The sequence below is a fragment of the Schistocerca americana genome, chromosome X, assembly GCF_021461395.2.
Source record: "Schistocerca americana isolate TAMUIC-IGC-003095 chromosome X, iqSchAmer2.1, whole genome shotgun sequence".
NCBI lineage: Eukaryota > Metazoa > Arthropoda > Insecta > Orthoptera > Acrididae > Schistocerca > Schistocerca americana.
In genome coordinates this window covers 704,257,399-704,273,014 of record NC_060130.1, presented here as the reverse complement: position 1 = coordinate 704,273,014, position 15,616 = coordinate 704,257,399, and the positions used below count along the sequence as shown (strand labels likewise).

The 15,616-nt window shown below is 43.3% G+C and overlaps 1 protein-coding gene across 1 annotated transcript in view; it reads right to left on the bottom strand.

Annotated features, from left to right (window-relative positions):
• LOC124556835 overlaps positions 1-15,616 on the bottom strand; it is a 139,214-nt gene that overhangs the window by 25,432 nt on the left and 98,166 nt on the right. Inside the window, exon 6 of the mRNA XM_047130852.1 lies at positions 11,211-11,358. Coding sequence (XP_046986808.1) covers positions 11,211-11,358 — 148 coding nt within the window. The remainder of the gene's footprint in view (positions 1-11,210; positions 11,359-15,616) is intronic.

The following is a 15,616-nucleotide window of genomic DNA, read 5'->3' as shown; positions in this document are numbered from 1 at the left end:
CATTGACTGTTCCTATCCTGTATCATTACTGGTGTCTTTATGCTAACATAAGGAAAAGAAAGGAATGTTGAGCCCACACAAAGCACCAACTCCCCGTAAAAAGACCTGCATGCATCCACAAATATGTATCTGGTGGAACAGTGACAGTGTGGTATACCATGTATTGCTTCCCCAAGGTGTAACCATCACTGCTGACATTCATTATCAACAACAGAGACATGTTACTGATGCATTCCAAGACCAGTGACCAGGAAGACTGCGTGAAGTGATGCTACTCCATGATAATGCCCACCCACATTCTGCTACACTGACAGAAAACACTATACAGCAATTGGGTTGGGAAGTCATTCCATACCCACCATATTCACCTGATCTTGCACACTCAGATTTTCACCTTTTCTGCTCTCTGTCAAATAATCTTCTGGATCAAAATGCCCTGTGAACGTGATTTGATGGGTTTTTTGTCTCAAAACAACATGCTTTCTGTATTCGCGTAATCTAAAAGTTCCCCAACACTGGCAAACTGTTGTAAATAGCGAAGAAGAATGTATTATTGATGACTTAAGTCACTGTTATGTATATCTGTTATGTTTATTAAACTTACAGAGGATGCTGAAATTTCTTTGAGGGCTATAAATTCAGGAACCTTGTTACGAATACTTCAACAATTTACTGATAAAATTTTGATAGTTGAAGTGTCTTTACTCTGCATGAGGTCTGATTTTGCTGTGTGCATGTCGACTGCTGAATGTTCATCAGCCTCAAACTACCAACCCACCGGTTCACTTCACAAGTACTGTGCTACCCGAGCACCTGCTTTCTTCACATAGTCCACAGCTGACCTATCAAGGGGAGTCTTACAGTTCTCCAACCAATAATGCAGATCCAGAAACCTGCAGTCAACACTGTCACAGAATTGACGAAGGCTTTCTGTGATATACTCCTCTTGGTTCCAAACCAAAGGACCTTGTTCAATCTTGGAACAATGCTGGAAATTGCAAGCTCTGCTTGCACCCCAAGTGCAAGGCCTGCAGCTTTCACCACTTCAACCATATGCTTGAATGAGCTGAAGATGGCCTCAGAACCCAAGCAGCAGGTGCCACTAGTGCCAATGTAAGCCATAACTTGCAGATGACTGCACTCTGCATGCTCAATAGCCGCAGGCAAGTGCTCCTCCATGTCTCAGATGAGGGCCCCCTAGCAGATGCATTGAGTGCACATTGGTTCACTTTCCAGACCTGAACACCATTTCCCTAAGGAGTTCTGTAAAACACGAAATTTTGGAGCTCCCAATAACTAGCAAACCCCTCCCCCTGTTAGCATGATTGGACCTTGATTAAGGAGCAACCTCCTGTCCACTCACGGAACATATGGGCAAGGCCAGATGGCCATTCACCACATTGATCCTCTGCCTCAACTGAGGCAAAAGTGTTACTACCTACCAATCATCCTGTGGTGATGGCTGGTCCACCATGTTGGGCACACTGGGAGGTGCCTCAACAGCAGAACCTGTGAGCATAATAAGTGAGATCTGAGGTGTCCCATGTGATGTGCCAGATTCTCTACCACTGCTACACCCCAAGGCAGCAGCCTGAAGATGGCTGACTGCAGCAAAAAGTGCATTCAGCTGTTTCCAAACTGTGGCCAGCTCCTCCTGTGTACACACGTTGCCTGCATACAACCTACCTACCCTAGCATGGCTCATTGAAGAAGTAAACTATAAAAGCAGAGATTGCTACTCTCTTGACATATCATCAATAGCAGCTGACTCTTGGTGAGCTGTGTAACTGGCCATTCAAAAGAAATGACTACTGTGCTACAGACTGCACGAATCTACACTTAACAATTACAAAATTTTGAGATAACACCTGTTATATAGAAAAACACAAATGGGATTTAATAAATATACTACTAAAGAAAAAAAAAATCTGTGCAAAGTCAAAGAGATGGCACCACTAGTGCGTATCTGTGTCATGTTTAGTTAGTAGCATCTTTTGAAAGAGTGCACACCAAGTTTCAGCCATATTGGTCTATTTCTTTGTGTTTGGCATTCATGTGAATCAAGGAAGTCGAGTGATGGTCAAAAAATGGACGAAGAGGAATTTCGTGTGGTGATTAAACATTACTTTATGAAAGGCAAAATACCTCAGGAAACTAAAGAGAAGCTTAATAAACATTACGGTGACCCTGCACCTTCTATTAGAACAGTTTATAAGTGGTTTCAAAATTTTTGGAGTTGGGCATAAGTGATGCTGAACATTCTGGACACTCTGTGGAGGTTACGACTCCAGAAATCATTGATAAAATCCATGATATGGTGATGGATGACAGAAGAGTTAAGGTGCATGAGATTGATAGTGCTGTGAGCATCTCAAATGAATGGGTATATAATGTTTTGCATAAGCATTTGGACATGAGAAAGCTATCCGCAAGATGGTTTCCGCGATTGCTCACGCTTGACCAAAAACGGAATCATGTGAAGTGTTGCACAGATGGTTTGCAGCTGTTCAGGAAGAATCCTCAGGACTTTAAGCATCGTTTCATCCCTGTGGATGAAACATGGACACATTACTATACTCCTGAGACCAAACAACAATCTAAACAATGAGTTACCAAGGGAGAGTCTGCAGCAAAAGAGGTGAAGACCAGTCCTTCGGCTGGAAAGGTTATGGCAACTGTCTTTAGGGATTTGCAAGGGATAACCCTCATTGACTATCTGGAAAAGGGTAAAACTATTACAGGTTTATATTATTAATCATTACTGGACCGTTTGAAAATCAAGCTGCCAGAAAAACACTGGAGACTGGAGCACAAAAAAGTCCTTTTCCATCACGACAATATACCAGCACACACCTCAGCAGTTGTGGTCGCAAAATTAATGGAAATGGGATTCTGACTCGTTTCACATCCCCCCTATTCTCCAGACTTGGCTCCCTTGGACTACTATTTGTTCCCCAATTTCAAGAAATGTCTGGCGGGACTAAAATTTTATTCAAACGAAGAGGTGATTGCAGCAACTAATAACTATTTTGCAGACTTGGTCAGTTCCTATTATTTGGAAGGGATCAACAAATTAGAACAGCACTGGATGAAGTGTATAAGTCTAAAAAGAGACAATGTTGAAAAATAAAAAAGGTTTACCCCAAACAAGAAAGTAGTTTTTATTTTTGCTTTTCAAACGCCCCTAGTAAAATTGTAAGATGTGTTATCACGTTAGTTTCAGAGATATTTCTGGGCCATGATCTGGTGGACTAGATCTTCCAAAGGAGGAAGCAGGTTGTGCCATGGTCTTTCTTTACCTGGTGAAAACCCATGGCTGAGTTAGCAGAAAATGTCACCACACGCAGAGGAGCTGAAGCAGACGGCACCTGGCTGGGCGTACTTTTGCAGGAAACCACACTCAGAATGTGCCAACACCACATGAATCATGGCCTAGCCCTTACAGTGGGACAAGTTATCATGTGTCTAACTTTGATGACCACAACAGGAGCTTAACACCACTTACAGCAGAAGTATGGACACACTACAGCACTGGTGACCAGGATTACCACACATCCAGGCCTAGAACCAGGCCACTTCCTTGCTCTGCATGATGAGGTGTGATAGCTTGATAAAACAGTGATGGGCTGAACACCCCATAAATACTGCCCAGCTGGCCGCGGTGGCCGTGCGGTTCTGGCGCTGCAGTCCGGGACCGTGGGACTGCTACGGTCCCAGGTTCGAATCCTGCGTCGGGCATGGGTGTGTGTGATGTCCTTAGGTTAGTTAGGTTTAAGTTGTTCTAAGTTCTAGGGGACTTATGACCTAAGATGTTGAGTCCCATAGTGCTCAGAGCCATTTGAACCAAATACTGCCCACCTCAGCTATGCAGAATCTGTGACTACCTGCAGACAGCTATGAGAGGTACTACACACCAGTCATTGACCTGAAATGGATCATCCAACTGCCACTACTAGATATCTCCCTCGTTAGCTGTGGAACTACTCGCTGCAACTTGGCCTGATGCCACCAGAAGTTGAACTGGTTCTTTCCAGATGGGGGATGATCTGCTGGCTGACTTCTGCTGGCTTCAGGGTGCCTACCTGGAGGTTCACAGTTCATGCCTCGGCTTGAATAGCAGCTGAGCCACCACCTGTCCTGTGAGAGCACACACTACTACTGCAGGTTCATCCCTGCAGGCCACTGTTACTGCATCCTGCACCAGGCTCCTGAGTTGAATTCTGTGTGCTTGAGTGATTCCCACACTGAGTCACACATTTGCACCAGGTCATGTGACTGACTTCTGTGGAGTCTACCTTAGCACCATGCTAACTGTTTATAAGCAGCCTGACATGGCGATGTACCGCTGGAGTGTTGACAATACAACTTCATCTCAGCTGCCACCTGCTGGATAGGGTGACACTGCATGCTAGTCTTTACATGAGGCCACATGCTGAGCCAAGCACACTTCACTGACTGTGACCAGCCTGTATCTGGGGCTGCTGACCACTATCGGATACCACTACAACTGCTAGATTTTTGGATGGAATAAAGAAACCCTATAAATACAGCGTCTAAGACTTTCTGTCAATCATCCAGCTGGCTCTATGAACCCACCACCCTGATAATCAACACTCAGCACCATTGCTACCTATAGAGGGGGTTGGCAAGGGGGTTCCATCATCTCACCTGCCGTCCTGACCCGCTACTACGATGCCTTTGTTGCATCACATTGACTACAGAATCAGAGTGGCAAAAGATATGGCACATGATACTGCAATGAAATCAGTATTTTGAAAATGTTATATTGCTTTTATACATATCTGGAAGAGAAAATAAAATTTGAGGCTCACAGCTGAGATAAATAGATCAAATGACCATAATCATCCAGAATACAAAGTATCACAAGTACATAATCAATATTATGGAAAGAAAAATATTTTATTGAATCAATTTTAATTATTATTATCAGCCACTATGTGAGAAACTCATTATTGAAGGTGGGCAACTCCACTTTTCAGGAAATTTAGATGTTAACTGAATCCAGTAGTACTTTTCAAGTTGAATCTAATTATAATCTTAACCTTCAAAAATGGACTGAAATGTGATTAAAATTAATGTAAATCCTTATCTGTGGAAAAGAAATGGGACAACTCCAATAAATTTCTGCATCATTTTCAGCCACCTCCTGCAGCAGCCAGTAAGATGACAGGAATGCCTATCTGGCATTCCCATACTGCAGTTTGTATACAATACGGCAGAACTTCTTCTGTTGTAAGATGTTTATTTTCAGTCTTATCTTATGTTATTAATTTAACATAATAATGTGAAGTCCTGGAAGAGAATGTATGGCCAAGCACAATGGAGATAAGTAACATGACACTTAGATGTTGCATTGGCATAAAAAAATATTTGAGAATAATTCAACACAATGTTGGAATGAAGTTGAAAGTGCAGTCCATTGTGAAAGTTGTGAATGTGAACATTTGCTCAGATCTGATCACTGAGAAATTGTGACTAACAGTATTAAGTGTCTCATGAGCACCACAATAACTGATTTTTGCAAACTTGTATGATGTTTGAGTACAGTGTACATAATGGAAGAAGGTTAAGGACACAAAATCTCACTGTATGCTTGCTTTACATAACTAAGAGTTTAATACCATAGGCTGTTTATTTATAATGGTTCAGTTTCATTGCCCTACAAAAGCGCTATGAAAAACTAATTTTGTTAAAACAATGCAAAGCACACTGATTTCAGAATTGGAAAGATCTAAATGAATATACAAACTCCATCTGTGTTAGTTGTGATCCAGATGGTGTCTGATTATGTTCTATAATAAAAGAGATTATGGTTCCTAAAACTTGTTATCAGTTACATCCCACAGATCTCTTAAGAATGTCTGCCTTCAGTTTCAGACTTGGACAGATCATCACATGTGAAACAAACATGGACGATCCTAAATTTATTCTCAAATTTCAGCTTTGATATTCACTCTTATAAAAAATGAACTGAAACTGGCTTTTGAGGCATCATAAGAATCATCTGAAATATATTCAGTATTCTACACTTTATACATCTGTATATCAAATGAATTCCCAAGTGCGATTAAGGACTACCATCAGCTGTAGAATGGAATAATGACAGTGAAAGTTTTTGCCAGACCTTGACTCGAACCTGAATTTCCCACGTGTCACAAGTGGTTGCCTTACCATTTGGCTATGGCTATCCATGCATGCCTCACGGCCAGACCCAAATTTCAATATGTCATCAACCATGCGTCTGCGACCCGTATACATACATCCATCATATATATTCCTGCACAGATCAGACAGTGTATTTGAAGGGCACTTGCAAAGGAACTTTGCATCATAACCAGAATAACACACTTTCCCTCTCCTTCCCTCTTTCCTGATGAGGCAACAGTTTGTTGCGAAAGCTTGAATTTTGTGTGTATGTATGTGTCTGTTTGTGTTTCTATCGACCTGCCAGCGCTTTCGTATGGTAAGTCACATCATCTTTGTTTTTAAATATATTTTTCCCACATGGAATGTTTCCCTCTATATATATATATATATATATATATATATATATATATATATATATATATATATATATATATAATGGAAGGAAACATTCCACGTGGGAAAAATTATATATAAAAACAAAGATGAGGTGACTTACCGAACAAAAGCGCTGGCAGGTCGATAGACACACAAACAAACACAAACACACACACAAAATTCAAGCTTTCGCAACAAACTGTTGCCTCATCAGGAAAGAGGGAAGGAGAGGGGAAGACGAAAGGAAGTGGGTTTTAAGGGAGAGGGTAAGGAGTCATTCCAATCCCGGGAGCGGAAAGACTTACCTTAGGGGGAAAAAAGGACAGGTATACACTCGCACACACGCACATATCCATCCACACATACAGACACAAGCAGACATATTTAAAGACAAAGAGTTTGGGCAGAGATGTCAGTCGAGGCAGAAGTGTAGAGGCAAAGAAGTTGTTGAAAGACAGGTGAGGTATGAGTGGCGGCAACTTGAAATTAGTGGAGATTGAGGCCTGGCGGATGACGAGAAGAGAGGATATACTGAAGGGCAAGTTCCCATCTCCGGAGTTCGGATAGGTTGGTGTTGGTGGGAAGTATCCAGATAACCCGGACGGTGTAACACTGTGCCAAGATGTGCTGGCTGTGCACCAAGGCATGTTTAGCCACAGGGTGATCCTCATTACCAACAAACACTGTCTGCCTGTGTCCATTCATGCGAATGGACAGTTTGTTGCTGGTCATTCCCACATAGAATGCATCACAGTGTAGGCAGGTCAGTTGGTAAATCACGTGGGTGCTTTCACACGTGGCTCTGCCTCTGATCGTGTACACCTTCCGGGTTACAGGACTGGAGTAGGTGGTGGTGGGAGGGTGCATGGGACAGGTTTTGCATCGGGGGCGGTTACAAGGATAGGAGCCAGAGGGTAGGGAAGGTGGTTTGGGGATTTCATAGGGATGAACTAACAGGTTACGAAGGTTAGGTGGACGGCGGAAAGACACTCTTGGCGGAGTGGGGAGGATTTCATGAAGGATGGATCTCATTTCAGGGCAGGATTTGAGGAAGTCGTATCCCTGCTGGAGAGCCACCTTCAGAGTCTGGTCCAGTCCCGGAAAGTATCCTGTCACAAGTGGGGCACTTTTGTGGTTCTTCTGTGGGGGATTCTGGGTTTGAGGGGACGAGGAAGTGGCTCTGGTTATTTGCTTCTGTACCAGGTCGGGAGGGTAGTTGCGGGATGCGAAAGCTGTTTTCAGGTTGTTGGTGTAATGATTCAGGGATTCCGGACTGGAGCAGATTCGTTTGCCACGAAGACCTAGGCTGTAGGGAAGGGACCGTTTGATGTGGAATGGGTGGCAGCTGTCATAATGGAGGTACTGTTGCTTGTTGGTGGGTTTGATGTGGACGGACGTGTGAAGTTGGCCATTGGACAGGTGGAGGTCAACGTCAAGGAAAGTGGCATGGGATTTGGAGTAGGACCAGGTGAAACTGATGGAACCAAAGGAGTTGAGGTTGGAGAGGAAGTTCTGGAGTTCTTCTTCACTGTGAGTCCAGATCATGAAGATGTCATCAATAAATCTGTACCAAACTTTGGGTTGGCAGACTTGGGTAACCAAGAAGGCTTCCTCTAAGCGACCCATGAATAGGTTGGCGTACGAGGGGGCCATCCTGGTGCCCATGGCTGTTCCCTTTAATTGTTGGTATGTCTGGCCCTCAAAAGTGAAGAAGTTGTGGGTCAGGATGAAGCTGGCTAAGGTGATGAGGAAAGAGGTTTTAGGTAGGGTGGCAGGTGATCGGCGTGAAAGGAAATGCTCCATCGCAGCGAGGCCCTGGACGTGCGGAATATTTGTGTATAAGGAAGTGGCATCAATGGTTACAAGGATGGTTTCTGGGGGTAACAGATTGGGTAAGGATTCCAGGCGTTCAAGGAAGTGGTTGGTGTCCTTGATGAAGGATGGGAGACTGCATGTAATGGGTTGAAGGTGTTGATCTACGTAGGCAGAGATGCGTTCTGTGGGGGCTTGGTAACCAGCTACAATGGGGCGGCCGGGATGATTGGGTTTGTGGATTTTAGGAAGAAGGTAGAAGGTAGGGGTGCGGGGTGTCGGTGGGGTCAGGAGGTTGATGGAGTCAGGTGAAAGGTTTTGCAGGGGGCCTAAGGTTCTGAGGATTCCTTGAAGCTCCGCCTGGACATCGGGAATGGGGTTACCTTGGCAAACTTTGTATGTGGTGTATGTGGTGTTGTCTGAAACACCACATACAAAGTTTGCCAAGGTAACCCCATTCCCGATGTCCAGGCGGAGCTTCAAGGAATCCTCAGAACCTTAGGCCCCCTGCAAAACCTTTCACCTGACTCCATCAACCTCCTGACCCCACCGACACCCCGCACCCCTACCTTCTACCTTCTTCCTAAAATCCACAAACCCAATCATCCCGGCCGCCCCATTGTAGCTGGTTACCAAGCCCCCACAGAACGCATCTCTGCCTACGTAGATCAACACCTTCAACCCATTACATGCAGTCTCCCATACTTCATCAAGGACACCAACCACTTCCTTGAACGCCTGGAATCCTTACCCAATCTGTTACCCCCAGAAACCATCCTTGTAACCATTGATGCCACTTCCTTATACACAAATATTCCGCACGTCCAGGGCCTCGCTGCGATGGAGCATTTCCTTTCACGCCGATCACCTGCCACCCTACCTAAAACCTCTTTCCTCATCACCTTAGCCAGCTTCATCCTGACCCACAACTTCTTCACTTTTGAGGGCCAGACATACCAACAATTAAAGGGAACAGCCATGGGCACCAGGATGGCCCCCTCGTATGCCAACCTATTCATGGGTCGCTTAGAGGAAGCCTTCTTGGTTACCCAAGTCTGCCAACCCAAAGTTTGGTACAGATTTATTGATGACATCTTCATGATCTGGACTCACAGTGAAGAAGAACTCCAGAACTTCCTCTCCAACCTCAACTCCTTTGGTTCCATCAGTTTCACCTGGTCCTACTCCAAATCCCATGCCACTTTCCTTGACGTTGACCTCCACCTGTCCAATGGCCAACTTCACACGTCCGTCCACATCAAACCCACCAACAAGCAACAGTACCTCCATTATGACAGCTGCCACCCATTCCACATCAAACGGTCCCTTCCCTACAGCCTAGGTCTTCGTGGCAAACGAATCTGCTCCAGTCCGGAATCCCTGAATCATTACACCAACAACCTGAAAACAGCTTTCGCATCCCGCAACTACCCTCCCGACCTGGTACAGAAGCAAATAACCAGAGCCACTTCCTCGTCCCCTCAAACCCAGAATCCCCCACAGAAGAACCACAAAAGTGCCCCACTTGTGACAGGATACTTTCCGGGACTGGACCAGACTCTGAATGTGGCTCTCCAGCAGGGATACGACTTCCTCAAATCCTGCCCTGAAATGAGATCCATCCTTCATGAAATCCTCCCCACTCCGCCAAGAGTGTCTTTCCGCCGTCCACCTAACCTTCGTAACCTGTTAGTTCATCCCTATGAAATCCCCAAACCACCTTCCCTACCCTCTGGCTCCTATCCTTGTAACCGCCCCCGATGCAAAACCTGTCCCATGCACCCTCCCACCACCACCTACTCCAGTCCTGTAACCCGGAAGGTGTACACGATCAGAGGCAGAGCCACGTGTGAAAGCACCCACGTGATTTACCAACTGACCTGCCTACACTGTGATGCATTCTATGTGGGAATGACCAGCAACAAACTGTCCATTCGCATGAATGGACACAGGCAGACAGTGTTTGTTGGTAATGAGGATCACCCTGTGGCTAAACATGCCTTGGTGCACAGCCAGCACATCTTGGCACAGTGTTACACCGTCCGGGTTATCTGGATACTTCCCACCAACACCAACCTATCCGAACTCCGGAGATGGGAACTTGCCCTTCAGTATATCCTCTCTTCTCGTCATCCGCCAGGCCTCAATCTCCGCTAATTTCAAGTTGCCGCCACTCATACCTCACCTGTCTTTCAACAACTTCTTTGCCTCTACACTTCTGCCCCGACTGACATCTCTGCCCAAACTCTTTGTCTTTAAATATGTCTGCTTGTGTCTGTATGTGTGGATGGATATGTGCGTGTGTGCGAGTGTATACCTGTCCTTTTTTCCCCCTAAGGTAAGTCTTTCCGCTCCCGGGATTGGAATGACTCCTTACCCTCTCCCTTAAAACCCACTTCCTTTCGTCTTCCCCTCTCCTTCCCTCTTTCCTGATGAGGCAACAGTTTGTTGCGAAAGCTTGAATTTTGTGTGTGTGTTTGTGTTTGTTTGTGTGTCTATCGACCTGCCAGCGCTTTTGTTCGGTAAGTCACCTCATCTTTGTTTTTATATATATATATATATATATATATATATATATATATATACACGTGTGTGTGTGTGTGTGTGTGTGTGTGTGTGTGTGTGTGTGAGAGAGAGAGAGAGAGAGAGAGAGAGAGACACACAGAGAGAGAGAGAGAGAGAGAGAGAGACAGTGCACATGTGTGTTCAGGCACATGAGGGCATGCACCGCCACATCAGTGTAAACATGTGTTTATCTGCTCATGTACAAATATGTGTCAGGCATAATGTTTTCTTTGTGTCATAGAAGCTGATGAGTTGCAAAGCATAAGATCAATAATAATGAGATTACTTACACCACGACATTTATCAAGACAGACATTCACCGTCCCCTTAAACTCAACATAGGTTGACTGAGGAAACTTGAATGCTCTGAATTTTGCTGACAGAAAATCACCATCAACTGTATTGAAGTTTTCAAATAAGTACGTGTCAACTGAGCAACTGAAACAGAGAAATTAATTTACACCACTCAAAGTTGATTTCATGATTCTCTTTGGAGTGAGGTGATTATACACACATCAAAAAAAGTTTTGCATCACCCCAGTTCCTAGAACTCTTGAAGATAGACATTGACTGTTGATATTGTATTACAGACACAGTTCCTTTGACTGTTCAGAGACATCACTAAATCCATCCAAAGATGTAAACAGCCATGCATGAGCAGCGCCTATTACACGAAGGGGGTCTGACAGCTGATCAGTTCCAGTCATTCCACCAGGAAGAGGCACACAGCTCATGTTGTCTATAGTTCAACCATATCTAGACGGTCAATACCATAGTTCAATCATGTCCATATTGTTATTTTGTGCCAGGAAGGGCTCTCAACAAGGGAAGAGTCCAGGCATCTTGGAGTGAACCTGAGTGATTTGTTCGGACATGGAGGAGATACAGACAGACAGGAACTCTCAATGACCTGCCTTACTCAGGCCACCCAAGAGCTACAACTCCAGTGGATGACTACTAACTATGGATTATGGCTCAAAGGAACCCTGACAGCGATGCCAACATGTTGAATAATGCTTTTTGTACTGCCACAGGACGTTGTGTTATGACTCAAACTGTGCACAATAGGCGGCATGATACGCAACTTCACTCCTGATGTTCATGGAGGGGTCCATCTTTGCAACCATGACACCATGCAGTGCAGTACAGATGGCCCTAACAACATGCCAAATGGACTGCTCAGGATTGGCATCATGTTCTCTTCACCCATGAGTGTAGCATATGCCTCCAACCATACAATCGTCACAGACATGTTTGAAGGCAACCCAGTCAGGCTGAATGCCTTAGACACACCGTTCAGCGAGTGCAGCAAGGCGGAAGTTCCTTGCTGTTTTAGGGTGGCATTATGTGGGGCCAACGTATGCTGCTGGTGGTCATGGAAGGCAACGTAATGGTTGTATGATATGTGAATGTCATCCTCCGACCGACAGTGCAATCATATCAGCAGCATATTGGCAAGACATTCAACTTCATGGATGACAATTCACACCCCCATCATGCACATCTTAAGAATGACTTCCATCAGGATAACGACATCCCTCAACTAGAGCGGCCAGCATGTTCTCTAGACATAAGCCCTATCGAACATGCCTGGGATAGACTGAAAAGGGCTGCTTATGGATGATGTGATCCACCAACCACTCTGAGGGATCTACACTAAATTGCCATTGAGGAGTGAGACAATCTAGAGCAACAGCACCTTGACGAACATGTGGATAGTATGCCATGATGAATACAGGTATGCATCAAAGCAAGCTACTGGGTATTAGAGGTACCAGTGTGTACAGCAATCTGGACCACCACCTCAGAAGTTCTTGCTTTATGGTGGTACAACATGCAATGTGTGGTTTTCATGAGCAATAAAAAGGGCAAAAATGATGTTTATGTTGATCTCTATTCCAGTTTTCTGTACAGGTTCCAGAACTCTCAGAGCTGAGGTGATGCAAAACTTTTTTTGATGTGTGTATTACAGCTTAGAGTAGTATTTAATATTACTGAGCACATAGTTGTTTTTAATTTAAGTCTGTAGTTTCTCCCACTTCTTATTTTATCTAATTGTTCTATGTATAAGTGACTGTGGTTACCTTTAACAGATTTCTGCATTAGAAAAAGGCCATTTAAATTATACATTCAGTGTAATACGTAACAAAACTGTACAAAGTTGAGATACCAAAGTGCCTTCTAATATTTTTTATGATTTACATCTACCATCTTTGATTGATACAGATGTTAAATATGAGAGCATAATTTGATCTTCTTGCACAAATAAATACTGAGAAACACAGTTTGGAATTCTGTATTGGTTTCATTTGTTTGATCATCAGGAACATAAGTAGTAAACTGATAAAATCTTACTAACCTTTGAACAATTTTAAACAAGATTAAAATTTTCTGAGACCTCGAAAGACATGTTGCAACTACTTCATTAAGGCATCACAGGATATATATGAAGTATGTGACAGCTAATTATTCCATGTAGGTTACACATTACACAACTGCTAACAAAGAACTAATGGAGGTGCATCATTATTCCAAGGTGTTCAAATAATGAATATAATCAAACATAAACTCTTCAGACTGAAGACAGATGGATGACTTTCTTTAACATTTTATTCTTATATCTCATCTAAAAGTGAGTTGGATGGTTTCCTATGTCAATTATCAATGACTCCACCAGCAGCCAGTACAAGGCACCTGGTGCATAGGCCTGACTGATGATGTCAAACCAGAGATAAAATTCAGCCACGAGCTGGCTGCAAAACATGTTGATCCATACTGTGCTAAGGTCTTTACCTCACTTACAACATACTTTGACAACTTGGTTGTTTATTGGACATCAGCTGGACTGGGTTTTTGGATTACTGCTCTATGGATTATTGACTGATTAGTTGAACCTGAAGCTATCAAGATTATTCACTTGGTGGATGCAATGATTTATGACAAAATGGTACAGACTGGAATTGTGAACTCTCAAGTGATTACAGTGTATTCATATTCTTTATGTACCAAAGTGTCCATTGTGCCACAACAGTTATGTTTTATTCTGTGATTGCTATCCAAAAATTGAGCGTTGTGTCTAGTCTCAATTATCTTCCTGCAAAAATGAAAAATACAAGGGATAAACTTAGAATTTTCAAATTTAAGGCACCCATATGACATGCCCATTACATTGTGTATAAGACTTCTTCAGAATAATGCAGTCTTATGATGAGTAAAATCTTGCAGGTATTATATATATAAGAATCCAAATCTACTGCTTAAACTGAATTTCTTTATTGTGATAGCCCTACTTCCATTACAGTGCCATTGTTAAGATTTAGTTGTTCTTGACTTCCATATCACATCAGTGGGTACTTTCATATGCATGTATGAAACTACTGTCTATGGCTCTGTTATCTGTCTTTGTATTTTAATGAATTTGTGGCATCATGTTGGTCCTGGTATTTTACTTTTTATTTATATGGTAACGAATTTCTGACAGTATATTTGACAGTTGCACCACTCATACTATCTGCAGCTGAAGTTACATCACAGTCGTCAGCAAATATGTATGAATCTATTAGCACTGTACGTTTTCACAACTATTTAATAGTCAATGTAAGCTCAACAGATGAAACACTAGTCACCACATTAAAAGTGCACCGATGAGGATAAAATGATGATGATTACGACAACACAACACCCAGTCCCTGAGCGGAGAAAATCTCCGACCCAGCTGGGAATTGAACCCGGGTCCTTAGGATTGACATTCTGTCACGCTGACCATTCAGCTACTGGGGGCGTACACATTGTACATGAAGCTCCTTGATATGTTGATGGATCAATAAAAAATGTCCAATATGTCTGCAAGGAATGTTCTACCTCTTGCAGCTACATAACATGGCATAAAAACTGTGGTCATTAAAAAGCCCCTAACCAATGGGGAGTAAGATGAGTGTCATATCTTGTGTCGACAACTAGTTTCACACCTCACTGAAACTGCTGCTGGCAGTGAATGTAGGTCCATTTCATTCTCTTTCTGGACGAACATTGCAAAGGGAACTGGATAAATGGACATTTGGAATCTGATACCCAAGCAAAGGCATAAAAAGTTGTCTGTCTTTAAAGGGCCTAACATCACAGAAACTGAACAGTAGCTCTCTGGATGCATGTTGCACGATGCTGTCTGATGAGTTGTGACTTTGCCTCTTTCTGTGAGCATAAGATATAATGTTGTCATCCTGGCATAGAGAAGCTGTTGATTTTAATGAAATTTTGTTTTGATTATGCTGAAATTTGTTACACAATGACATGAGTAAGTTGTCTGCATCTACGTCTCTCTGTAGTCCACCTCAAGGTGCATGGCCTCAGGTACATTGTACCACTGCTAACCATTTCCTTTCCTGATCCACTTGCAAATGGAACAAGGGAAATATGTCTTTCTATATGCTGCCATACGAACTCTAATTTCTCTTATTTCACCTTTGTGGTCCTTGTGCAAAATGAACTATGGCAGCAGCAGAACTGATCTGCAGTCAGTTGCAAATGCTCATTCTCTAAATTTTCTCACAGTGTTTTGCAAAGAGAATATTGTCTCTTATCCAGGGTTCCCCATTTGAGTTCACAAAGCATCTACGTAATACTTACATGTTGATCAAACCTACTGGTAACAAATCTAGCAGAGCGCCTCTGAACTGCTTTGATGTCTTCCTTAAAT